This window comes from Melozone crissalis, unplaced genomic scaffold, assembly GCF_028551555.1.
Source record: "Melozone crissalis strain CALT ecotype California unplaced genomic scaffold, PUWL_Pcris_2 ptg000027l_1, whole genome shotgun sequence".
Lineage (NCBI taxonomy): Eukaryota > Metazoa > Chordata > Aves > Passeriformes > Passerellidae > Melozone > Melozone crissalis.
In genome coordinates this window covers 68,120,118-68,133,701 of record NW_026535805.1, presented here as the reverse complement: position 1 = coordinate 68,133,701, position 13,584 = coordinate 68,120,118, and the positions used below count along the sequence as shown (strand labels likewise).

The window sequence follows — 13,584 nt, the reverse complement described above, 5'->3', positions numbered from 1 at the left end:
TCTGATTGTTACCACAACCACAGTGAAAATTATAGGGATGAAGGTGATGTTTTCATTTCCTTAAGGTACAAGAGAATACCAGCTAAAAATGATGTAAAAAATAGATTAGGCAAAAATCTAACATTTTGCTTGCAGATCTGCAGACCTGCAAGTATAGTGTCATATTCTCAAAAGCAGTCTCCTATTGATTTTCAGTTCAATTTTAAATCAACTTTGAAATATAATTTGAGGACCAAATACAAAATAAAATCTTAAATTTGATTGTGAAAGATTCTTAAATTAGAATCAGGGAGGCTAAACACAGTGGCTTTCTACATATGGAGGTCTGAAAATTCCTTGGCAATCTGTGGTTTTCTCAGCTGTCAATTCTTCTGGAACCTAGCTCTGAGTTCCATCTTTAATGTGCACAGAAGCTTGTTCTGCTCTGAGCAGATGAGACATTAAGAGATGGAAATCTGTACAGAGAATTACTCTATAACCCACTGAGTATCATCTAGGCTTAAGGCTTAAAGCACATATGCAAGAGCTGAGAAGCAGCAATTACTTATTTTCCAGCTTAGTGACATTCACATCTTGTCTCCTGGCTATCCCATTTTAGGAACCTAAGTTTTCTCAGTCATTTTTTAAAAGTCTAACTATGTAATTTAATTTGATTTTGTGTCCTTGAGCTTAAAAGATAGTTATTGCTTTCCTTGCTTTACAGTGTGTATGTTTTACTTGTTAAATGTTATAAAAGAAGAGCAGTGACAGAAAGCTGGTGATTTTTAATTTCCGGATTGCTTATAAATGCATATGACTTCTATACCCTTCAGATATTTGCAAAATACCAAATGAAGAAATATCAGACTTGTAATTTTCATGCAGTTACAGAATCTCTTGGGATTCTTGAGAAGTAAAACAACTTGGAAAGGAGACAAGTTAAAAAGTTGACAATCTGTCTAAATGCTCACTTTACTAGATGGCACATCAGTGCTTAAATGTTTGGTGCTCTATTTAATTAGGATCAAGTGTATTTTGTGCAATAAAAAGGTTGTTGGTTTCAAATACATGAAATAACTTCAGAGGCTGCAAGGCCAAAAGTGTAAAGAATATTTTGGTGCTTAATAAATATCTGTGATAATTTTTAAAATTTAGAACTTTGTATATGAGAAATGGAGATTAACAGTGAATTTAATATTAGAAGGCATCTGTCCTTTCTAATTGATGGATACTTGATACAGTTAAAATAGAGAAAGTGTTTGCTGAGATACTATATAGCACAGCCTTTTAAGAAGAAAATTAATCTATTCAGAGATATGTTAAAAAATGACAGCAATTAATAGCAGAGATTGGCTTCTGCTCATTTATTTGGAAGAATTGCAAGTCTTTAACAGATGTGCACTAGAGCAATCCATTGTTCAGAGCTGCTGTTGTCTGTCACATCAGGAAAAACTTCTCTGAGGTTGTGACCGTGCTTTCATTCCCTTGTGGCCAAACATACTTTTAGTAAACTGCACTCCTATGGGGTGTCACAGAAGTTGTCAGAGTGGTGCCTGGGGAATCCTTGCACAGTACTCATTAGTAGTGACAGCTATTACTTTAATTCCTAGGGGAAAAAAGTTTACCACAGTTAAAAACCTACCATGTCTTTTACTTCATTTACATATAGGAGTGATCCAAAGTATGGCATCTATTGTTTTGAAATGGAATCAAGAACAAAAAACTATGAATAATAAAATGATAAACAAAGTTTCTTTGTTTCTAAGTGTTTCTAAGTGTTAATTATAATAATCCATGAATTCTCCCATTAAGATGTTCTACAATTTCTGGGATTTATCTGAGACCACCAATACACTAGAATATGGATAAATCCACTTTAACACCTGTTGGTTGTTTCTTCTTTTACTCTTTTTTTTTCAACCTTTCTCTGTTCTAAAAATTTGCAACACAGGGAGAAAAAAATCTAAAATTTTTTCCAGTTGCACATCCTGGTAGTTGTTTCAAGTTGGCAAACGTTTAGCTGCTCTTGCTGTTTCTTATAGTGGTGTACTCTTTTGGTATGAACAGAAGGAGTAGATGCAGCAGTTAATTCAGCAAATGAATTATTATGGACAGGAAGATTGCATACAGGTGGTAAACACAGTACCATTCATGGCAACTGTGACATAACTGGATTTATGACTTCTTATTTTGGTTTTTGTTCAGAGTTGTAGTCAGTTCTTTGAAAAAAGGTGTTTGGGTAAGGAGTGATAGGAAACAGTGCAATTCAGTAGGGACATTAGTCTCAAGAGATGGACCTTCTTTCCTATGGAAGACTGCAAAGTTTATTGTAACTCAGGATGTCAATACCTGAAGCCATTAGAAGAGAATCCAAAGGCAGAAGAGACCTGATATCTTCCAGAAATCTGCATTAGATGTGGATCTGTATATCCACTTTCTGAGTGATTATTTGCTTTAAGTTGTTCTGATTGCTTTGCTTAGTTTAACATTGCTTTTTATATAATATAGTCTTTTAGAAAGTAAAATCCATATCCAGCTACTGAAGACTGATCATAAGTGAGGTATTTTTTGCTAAGATTCAGTTTAAATTATCTCTAAGAAAGGTGTTTCTTGTCCCTGAAATGAAAACTTCAGGGCTGCATAAACTGCTGTTTGATTTATTCAGATGGGTATGGAGGATTTGCATGCTGCAGGATAGTAGGACTATAGAGCAATATTATTTATAACATTATACTTACCCTATTGTGCAAAAGGTATCAAAATTATTTTGATAACCAGAATATTAAAGAGAGAAAAGGAGTTATTAGTTCTTTTGATGTACTAGCTGGACAAAATCAGTGCATATTTTATACTAAAGATACTGGCAGGAAGTCAACATAATCATGATATATCTCAGTGGGCAGATTTTTGTAAAAGTAAAGAAACAAAATACCTTCCTGCATTATCTGAAGAGTAAATAATACTGCCTCTGGTTCGAATGCTGATGTGAACCTGTTGTGCATTTGATTGTGCAGGGTAAATATCTATACCTTACATCTCTTCTTTCATCATTCCCTTGCAGCTTCCATTGCATCAACTTGTAATGATCCTGGGACACCACAGAATGGCACTAGATATGGAGACAGCAGGGAACCTGGAGACACCACCACCTTCCAGTGTGACCCAGGCTATCAGCTGCAAGGGCAGGCTAAAATTACGTGTGTGCAACTGAATAACCGGTTCTTTTGGCAGCCTGATCCCCCCACATGCATAGGTATTAAGATGAGATATTAGTCTCTGTTTAGGACTGATACAGATCAGATTTCTTGTTCAATTACTGGGCTTATGCTGCTCGTGCTGGAGTGATGATCTCTGCAGAGTTCAGTTATTTTGTACTTACAGACAACCTCAGTCTTGTTCTCCTGATTAACAGTATTTTTTGGGTATGATTTTCTTACTTTATACTTAAACTCCATAAAAGTTTAAAAATTACAAAATCTAATAGAAATAAGTAAACAGAAGTGGTGATTTGGATAAAAATATTCATGTTGAAATGGTTACATTAAAATGTTCTTCTATATAATAGTTTGGTTACATAAACTAGGGATCCATTATTTATTCCCAAAATATTTATATATATATAATATTTATAAATATATTTCTGAGTTATCTTACAGACTAAGTACACATCATGTGCAGCACCTTGGAAGATGGATACTTATTGGTAAAAGTAGATGCAGAGGAGGGGATCCAAGTGACAATGCTGTTGAAAGAAATTAGATATATTTCCATAGCACCAGGAGAGGGGGGATCCATAACACTAGATTGTGTAAAGGTTTCCCTGAGGTTCTTGCCAGTAGACAATAATTGCAGGCTTAGAAGTTTAGCTGAATTTTATTTTTCAGGTCATTAATGTAGATTTTCTAGGAGTAATCAACATCTGCAAATTTTTTTCTGCTAGGCATGGTAATTTTTTAAATCCTTGTTATTTTGTTGCCTACTGATTTATAATTAAATGAAGACTTACTTTAGCAATGCTAAATTCCAGATAGAATATTACTGGAATAAACATGTTATTCCTTTCTATAAGGCATTTTGGACTGACACTTTCCAAAATAGCATATCCTTAATAACATATCCTTAAACAACTGCAGTCCCTCAGTTTCTCTGAAGTAAAACTACTGTGAAGGATTCAAGGATAGTTTCTCTGACTCCATGTCATTTAACAGAATTGGAGAAGCCTGTAATCAGCATACTATCATCTGGATACCTTGTGTGCAGTGTACAAAGCAGTATGAAAATGCTTACTAAATATATTGGGATCTTCACAAAGTAAATATCTAAAGAAAAAAGTTAAAATTATGTATATGGTATCTAAATTGAGAAGATTAATATTTTTATCTTAAATAGCAATTGTAATCACTCCATGTTTCTTTACAATCTAGTATAAAACCCCAATAAAACAAACCTAAAAGAAAGAAGGAAATAAGACAGAAAGAAAGGGAGAAAAAAAATATATACATAATTACTGCTATTCTTCCATACACTCAAGGTGACTTTGAAGCAGAAAGCAGATTAAAGTAATCATTAGTGTAGACATGACAATAGTAGAAACCTTAAGACTTCTCTCAAACCATTATTTCTCATTTTAAAATTTTCATAAAGTCCTTTACTTTAGTATGCTGACTTATAAATGGAATGGCCTGAGAAGAAATCTCTTTAAAATGTTTAATGCAAATTCCAAATCCTTAGTACCAACTGTTTTGCACTATCAATGTGTTTTTCTTAGTTTGTTTGACTTGGTGATGAAGATGCAGCCTGTCACGACTACTTTACTTTTTGGTTAGATGTACTTTTGTTAGACTTTGTGGATGTGATTATTATCTATGAGAGTAGGATTCTTTATCTGTTTAAAAGTTCAATTCATGGTAACAAAATAAATGTATATGATTTTTGATTTGGGAAATATCTTTTAGAAAGTGAATCAAATTGGTTTCTGCAACATCTTTGGTCAATAGAAACTGCAACCAGAGTCCTACTATTGAGCTTTCCCAGTTTTTAAAGTATCTTCAGTACATAAAAAAATTTAAGCATGATAGAGACAGGATTAATACCAAAAATATACAGGACTTCCTATTTAACTTCTGATTTTTACTCCTTTAGAAAAATTTCTTCCTTTACCACTTTTGCATATGAACAGAGATAACTTTTTTGGAGGAAAATGGAACATTTTCTGCTAACAGGAAGCGGGAAAGTTCTGTATTTAAATAAGATATTAATTTTGGTAAATGTAGAAGTAATTTTCTTCTACTTAAAAGCTAATATGTGTTTGTGAATTTAACGTGTGACTATATTCCTATTTCTTTTTGCATTGTGACAGCTGCATGTGGAGGAAACCTGACAGGCCCAGCAGGAGTTATTCTATCGCCTAACTATCCACAGCCTTATCCTCCTGGGAAAGAGTGTGACTGGAGAATAAAAGTAAACCCTGACTTTGTCATTGCCTTGATATTCAAAAGGTACCATTTCTCTATGAATGCCTTTGTTTTAAAGGGTTTCAACTGCCAAATCTAAAAATGGCAATATTTATAATTCCTTAAAGCTTCTAATTAAATTTCCTATCTATGTCCTGGCACATATATCTAATATGTGCTATATCATTGATTCCAAATAATGTAAAAGAAAGATATACAGCCGTATGGTATATTTGGTATCCAATATGTTCCTGAAAAACAAAACTTTCTGTGACATATCAAATAAAAATCATTTAAAGACCATATTAATTTGTAGAAGTGCTTGATTTATGCTATTGTAACTAATAGTTGAGACTGAAAGAGTAGTGAAAATTCTATATGTAAGTCAGTTCTTCCAGGTTTTTTAGAAATACAGCCTAAATATACTTTGCTTAAAATGCATAGATCAGAAAAAGTACTGTTCTACTTAGTCAAGAGATGAAAGACACTGAGATAATATTGTTTCATCATTTCAATTATTTCCTCTGTGTTCCATAATCAACCTATATGTGTTGCATTGATTTTTACAAGTTGAAGTTCATGCATATAGTCATATTCATGCATTCTGTTTGTCATTTCTAATTGAATCAGTCCTATATAATCATCTTGTTTGCTGTATCTGTGGATGAAAATGCAATTTTTTTCATTTTTTGATACTGTGTTTTAAGTGTGATTTTAAGTCTGAGAATGATAAAGTTGCTGTTGACTTCAGTGGAATGTTGATGAGTTGTGATTCTTTTAGGAGGAGATAGTTGTATGTTGAGAATTTTGCTGTATAATATTTTTACCCTTTCTGTGAAAAAAAAACCACATAATACTAAAACAACAAAAACAACCAAACAACACCAAACTAAAATAAAATTTGATTTTTTTAATTACAGACTGCAGTTTATTTTCTAAAAGCTATTGATAGACACAAAATTAAAGAATGGAATCCTAAGGTACTTGAAATTAGATAATAAAAAATGAAGCAATTCTCTTTTTCTGGTATTTTATCAAACAGCATTATAGAGAATAGTTCTCTACTAATTACACTCTTGAAGATGTCACATGATAGGTGTAGTAAGCAGTGTTTTTCTTTGGATTGCCTAAAAAACTTGACTCAAATGCTCCATTTCAAATAAGATGAAAGAAACTTATAGTTACTCAGCATTCAGATTTGTTTGTGACTATTATTGCAGGGAGTATATTATGAGAAATATAATGGAATTTTCTGTTTATGCTATACTTCCAATAAATTTTCTAAATGGTTGCAGTCCAGTAATACACACACTTTTCAGCAGCTGAAGTTAGACAGGTCTGGAGCTCCCTGGTTCTTCTCTTGCACCCCTCTTGTAAATTGCAGTAACATTGGCCACCTTCCAGAGAGCAGGGACCTCTCCTGAAGTCACCTCACTTTCCTCTGAAAGACATTCCATTCATATTATCTTCATAATTTCTTTGTAAAACATATGAATGTCATAAAATATAGCATAACATAGATGGTTTAGTGAGAATTAATATTAATTCACATTAGTTTATCATGTCTGATATTATCTGGGTAAGAACAAATACAAGTTCCAAGGTAATGGTCTATCCATGAAAGCATCTCATTTGTAAAATGATAAACATGTTTGTAATGGGTGGATTTAGTGTCATCCAGTTTAGCCACATAAAAGCAGGACTTTTAATTCCAGCTAATTTTTTGGATCATTCCTCTGCTCAGAGGCAGCCTTTCTGAATCATGATTCCATGGTCTTAAGAAAGGTGTTAAAGATAGGTGGAAGGATATTCATAATGGCTTTTGGAAAGCTTAAGGTGTTCATATCAATGACAAAAATAACTCCACAGTGAATTTTTTTACTGTGAATCATGTTTAAAAAGACATTTATTTCTGGAGAAGAAAATGTGTTGGGCAGAAAATTGGCAACTACAGTCACAGTAATGTTTAACTCATTAAAAAACCCGAAGACCTAATTATTTTTTCTCTTTATTTTCAGTTTCAATATGGAACCCAGTTATGATTTTCTACATATTTATGAAGGAGAAGATTCCAACAGTCCTCTAATTGGCAGTTTTCAAGGCTCACAGGCTCCTGAAAGAATAGAGAGCAGTGGTAACAGTCTGTTTCTGGCTTTTCGCAGTGATGCTTCTGTTGGAATGTCAGGATTTGCCATTGACTATAAAGGTACTGTTCTCGTTGTAGTCTAAATAAAAGGGAAAAAATGTTTGTTACTTAGCAATTATTGAGACTCAAATCTGTTTCCTTCTTTATGTACTCATAACTGAACTGCCAAATACCTTTATGCATCAATGTGTGTTTTAAAAACTCTTTTCTATCAATGTGTGAAGGAACACGGAAAACCTGTTTCATGAAATCTCTTTCACATAACTTATGCACATTTTCATCTTTCAGAAAAAAAATAAAATAGGTAGAAGATGCACATCAAAAGTAACATTTGGAAAAAAGTTTGACAATAGTGAAATTGTCTTACCCAAGAACTTACCCAAGAACTGTCTTACCCTGACTGCTTCTGACTACTGCCCTCACTACCCTATATCTTCCTTTCCACATTGTTTTCAATCTACAAATGCATTTTTAAATTAATATTATTGTATAGTATTTGCATTTTTTTTGCAGAAGATGCCTCTTGCTAGATAGAGACTGGGATGTGCTGACTGTTTTTTAAAGCCAGACAATCACTGAAGATGCTGGTTTCTTTTCCAGTCACAGATGTTGTCAGTGGCTTAATTTTAATCTCTGCTGAGTTTTATCAAGCTGTTTTTCAGCAGCAGAAGTGCTGCCTCAGCTTCTTATTCTTGGCAATTGAAGGAAAACACATTAATATACATGTTAAAAATGAAGAACAAAAAGATCTAAGAAATACAGAAAAAATATACCTATAAAAGAAAAAGGAGTGAAAAAGAAGTATAAAATAATTTTTATATTTAGTTTTCATCTGCCATCCAGCATAATGCATTATTCTCCATGTGTGCAAGGTTCTTCCCAAAATAATTTTCATATTGCCATAGATGAAATATTAGACTATTTGTCCCCATCTAAACAAAATATCAAAAATGGAAAACAATTTGTTCCAGGAAGTCTGCAAGGTCTGCAAGGAAAGAAAATGAGATGTTGAGCAGAAGGAGATAAAGAGATAAAGATGGCGATTGAAAATGTGCATACACATTTTCACTGTGTCTCTGTTTTGTTCTCAGCATAGTGTGATACGAGTTCCTCTGTGCAGCTCAGAGTTAGATGAAATTACAATGAGATAAAAATAAAAGATACAAGAACAGAATACTGTATTTTAAAAAGTTATTGTACTCAACGCACAGTATATTTTTGCGTAATAATTTAATATTTTTCGGATGTGTATTATTTAGTACTTTATATAAATTGTATAAAATTATAGAACAGTTTTGAGTTGAAAGGGACTTAAAGATCACCTAATTCCACCCCCCCTGCCATGGTAGAGACACCTTCCTCTAGACTGGGTTGCTCAAAGCCCCATCCAGCCTGACCTTGAACACTTCCAGGGAGGTGACATTCCAAACTTCTCTGAGCAACCTGTTCCAGTGCCTCACCACCCTCATGGTAAAGGATGCCTTCCTTATATTTTATCTAAACCCTATCTTTCGGTTTGAAGCCACTCTTCCTTGTCCTGTCACTGCATTCCCTTGTTGTTTACTACCTCAGCCGTTTCCATGTCCTGGGTAACCTGGGTAGCCAGGTCTCCCATTTCTTTCTGGAAAGGACTCACATTTTCCCTACTCTTCCTTTTGTCACAAATATACATATGGAAGTGGTGAATTCTAGAACTGGTCATTCTTCTTCTAAATACTAAATATGAAACGTTATTGGAGTAGTTCAGCTTCAGCTTCATGATAATTTCTTCTTCCAGATAATCAATCTTGAGCAAACATCCATGATACATGATTCAACAAGAATAATATATTAATAAGCTGTTGAATAAATTAAACTGTCTGAAAAAAAACCACTGAGAATAGTTTGTTTCACCTTTTTTTTTTTAATTGAAAGTATATATAGATTTTCTGTAATTAATTTTAACAGAAAAGCCACGGGAAGCTTGTTTTGATCCTGGAAACATAATGAATGGTACAAGAATGGGAACAGACTTTAAGCTTGGTTCAACTATTACTTACCAGTGTGATTCTGGATATAAGATTATTGAACCTTCAACTATAACATGTGTAATTGGTGCAGATGGAAAGCCGGCTTGGAACAGAGCATTACCATCTTGTAATGGTATGTACTGTTTTCTTACCACTTCCCTTGTCTGCCCAGTTAATTCAACTTCTCATTCCTTAAAGCTATTTCCACTATTTCTACACATACATCTTGTGAAAAAAAAAAAAAAAGAGATAAAAAAATAAGAATTAAGATGAGTTTTGGACTATCCCTTAGTCAATAATATATTAAGTATTTAAAAATATATTAAACTCTAGAATCAACACATGTTCTTATAATGATTGCAAGGTTATATGTAAGATTCTTTGCACACCCAATATTATTTAGTAAAGCTATCACAACCATCTCAATGCTGCATTAATTGTCACCTTAGAGTAAGAATTATAGTTACTGAGGCAGAAAATAGGAGTGATATCTCAGAACTGTGGCTAACTAATTTATCTTCTATTCCTTGTTTCAGTGTTTGTGTTGTGTATATATATATATATATGGAACAATTTTAACAAATCAAAAAGTTGTTACATATATTAGTTAATAAAGTCCATAAAGTATTAATTTATTTATGTTGAAAAGTAATCTTCATAATTAAATTCAAAATAATTCAAAATAATCTCCTTCAAAATTTTAGATTTTAATTATAGAAAAACACAATTTTGAAGGAAATGTTTCTATAACTCCATAACTTTAGAGTTTGTTTGAAATTAAGTGTGATACACTTTCATTGCAATAAAATGTTCATGACTTGAGAATTTCATGGGGTAATCAGACTTTGTAGCATAATTTCTGATATTCTCAAAGCAAGAAGAGAAGAAACTAATGAAGATTTTAAATTCATGCCAGGAACTAATTCCTTGTGATATTTGAGTTTCACCTCAGCCACATAACCCTGTTCTGCCTACTGATATATCAAACTTCTCATAATCTATCATTACATTGAATTTTTGAATAATTCATATAAGCGGCTAAGAGAAGACATGGATTTGTAGTATTAATTGCTGCCTTTTTGTATAAGGAAGTCAGACTTGTGCAGATATTTCAAGCATGATTTTAAAGACCTGTTAGGGAGGAGCAAGAACAGATCTGCTCAGCAGGGGCTAAGAGCCAAGCATGTCCAAAGCACAGGCTCACTCACTAGGCAGAGCTCCACAGCACCTGAGCCGGGTCTGCAGAGCCAGGAGTTGGTTAAAGGGCCCTTTCACAGCCCCTCATCAGCGACCCTGCTGTCACCTGGGCCATAGGTCCTCCTCTGAGTCAGCTTCCAGGAAGCTGTTTGGTTGTATGTACTCTGCTTTATGCAAGGCGCCCACCGCAGGGTAACATTGATTTATTTTGTATTTTATAGCGGAATGATATCTTCATTGCTTAAAAGCAAATTATTGTGACGGTGCTATTTTAAAATAACATTATTTATCCATTTATTTATTTAGAAAATAATTTCATTGTTGGTTTCTTGGGTAAGATAGCTTCTTACAACAATCTGTTATCCTGGTGAAAGCTATTGTTTTTTATTAAATCATTTCTCACAATAAAAAGAACTGAATTGCATGTAACTACTTTAATACAAGACTTATATTTTAATGAAGATTTTGATAGGAAGCCAGGATTTCCCAAAATGCAAGAAGACTAACAGTGGTACTTTGTTTTCAGTGTATAGAAATCTGTTTACTCAATACCCATCACAAGGAGACATTGAGAACTTGAAAATAGCCTCTCCATCTGTCCCTTAATATGCCACATTTACAGCCTGCACATGGAGGAACATGCCATGCATGCACTGTTCATTGTTTTTCTCGTAATACAGACGGAATTACTGCTCATGTAAATGTTGACTTGTCTTGGGGATTTGAGGTCCACTATTCTTAAATATGCCTTCTAACTTCTGTAGCTCTGAAAATTTTCTCTCAACTTTCTGTTGCCTTTATTTTTTGCATATGTATGAAGCCAAAGATTTTTTGATGTGTATAATCTAATGTGCAATTTTCATAATTATCTAGTAAGATATGAAAATAAAGCAATTCAAGCAATACTTTCACAAAGCAGAAATTTTGTCATCCTGTAGAGAGGTGTCAACATATCTATGTATTTCTTGGTGCCATTTTTAATGCAATGCCATATATTTTCCTTACCTGTTTTTAACATGGATAGATATAAACAGATATTTAAATGAAAACCCAACCTAAAGCCTGTGTTTACAGTATCTTTCAATGAAATAAATTGTATTTCCAGTTCTATGAGAATACTTGTAGTCAAGTAAAACTTTCATGAATTCTAATTTTCAAGAAATTATAATAAAATTATGTCTTGAGAAAGAACACAAGATATTTCAGAACAGGTAAACCAAACAAAAGCAAAACCAGTAAAGTGTCATTTTGTGATCTTTTGATTTTTTTTTCAGATGTAACTAATATAGACAGCTCTAATTAATGTAACATGTTTCTCTGTATTTGTTTCCAGCACCGTGTGGAGGGCAGTATACTGGATCAGAGGGAGTGGTTTTATCACCAAATTATCCTCATAATTACACTTCTGGACAGACTTGCCATTATTCAATAACTGTCCCTAAAGAATTTGGTAAGAATTTCTTCTATTGATTTATCAATCATTATCATTGTCCTACATTGTCAATCATTATCACTGTCCATGTTTAAATGTCCTTTATTTGGAGTAATGACCTTAGGTTTACATTGTATTGCAAATTACTTCTAAAACTAAATATATTACTGACATGGAAAATGGTTCTAGGATTTTAACCTTTTACTTCTCCCTAGAGTAACCAACTGACTTCAGATAAGACATCTATCTTTGCTATCTAAGCACATCCTGAATGCCTTCAATCCTGAATGCCTTCATTGTTTACATTATTCATCATCATAGGATAATCATTCATTCATGCTTCCTGCAAAGTAAAATCAAGTGTCAGAAAAAAAGCTCTAATATACCTCTTACTTTCTAACTTTTTTTTTCTTTCATGTTGTGAAAAGGGTGAGATGAGTGAAATTACATTTGTTTAAGATGTACAGTGGAAGCAATTCTGCATGAAAGTACCAAAAATGCTTGTGAAAAATCACAAAACTGATTATTCCAATGTGTCTAAAAACTTGGAAAGAATCTCTAAAACTCAAGCAATTGTATGTTAGGTGTAGTTTCCTGCAAAGCAGTTTTTCTTAAGTCCAGAAAAGATTCATTTTACTACCTATTTACCAAAAGGCTTAATTCACAACAACTTAATGCATTTGGTACTTTTTGTATACAATGAAACCTGTAAGGACGCAGCTGTAAACAAAATATAGATGGCTAGAATGACAAAATAATATTTTTATTGACTTGGTTTTATTTCATATTTCTATTGCTAGATGATATTTGAATTTGGGGAACTATTCAATATTTAGCAAGATGTAATATTAAATAATTTATGAATATACTTTGAATTATGTGCAGATGAAGTGCATATTAAGTGTAGCAATATTTCAAAGCTGGTAACACACTGGTATTTTTTAATATTTGATCTGTTTTTATAGCATTCAGAGAAATTAAGTACTAATGGAAATTTAAAAATTTGACGATTCAGTAAGTTTAAAAAAAATTCTTCAAATTAAAGCCAGGTAAACAACTAATCCCATGTGATAATAGATGATCCTTAATAGTTGCCATATTTGGCAATGTAATTTTGGTACAAACCTTTCTGTTGGGATATTCCATTTTCTTATTTTCATAGGTACCTCAACAACAAGACTTGTTTGACTGGAGGTAAAAGTTTTGGTGAAATCATGATTTAATACATTTGCTTTTAATAAAATTATGGAAATAGTGAAAACAAAAAAAATACCCTTGCATGTAAATATAATGCAACTGTTTTATCACATTAGACAATTATATAAGTTGGAAAAGTTTGTACAGGAATTCATTAATAAAGAAGACAAA

General features: G+C 32.9%; 1 protein-coding gene across 2 annotated transcripts in view; it reads left to right on the top strand.

The window, feature by feature from the left end:
- Positions 1 to 13,584, top strand: part of CSMD1 (CUB and Sushi multiple domains 1) — a 1,069,501-nt gene that overhangs the window by 897,611 nt on the left and 158,306 nt on the right. For both annotated transcript variants that reach the window (XM_054280127.1, XM_054280126.1), the window contains exons 27-31: positions 3,041 to 3,232; positions 5,339 to 5,477; positions 7,451 to 7,638; positions 9,526 to 9,720; positions 12,118 to 12,234. In XM_054280127.1, coding sequence (XP_054136102.1) covers positions 3,041 to 3,232; positions 5,339 to 5,477; positions 7,451 to 7,638; positions 9,526 to 9,720; positions 12,118 to 12,234 — 831 coding nt within the window. The remainder of the gene's footprint in view (positions 1 to 3,040; positions 3,233 to 5,338; positions 5,478 to 7,450; positions 7,639 to 9,525; positions 9,721 to 12,117; positions 12,235 to 13,584) is intronic.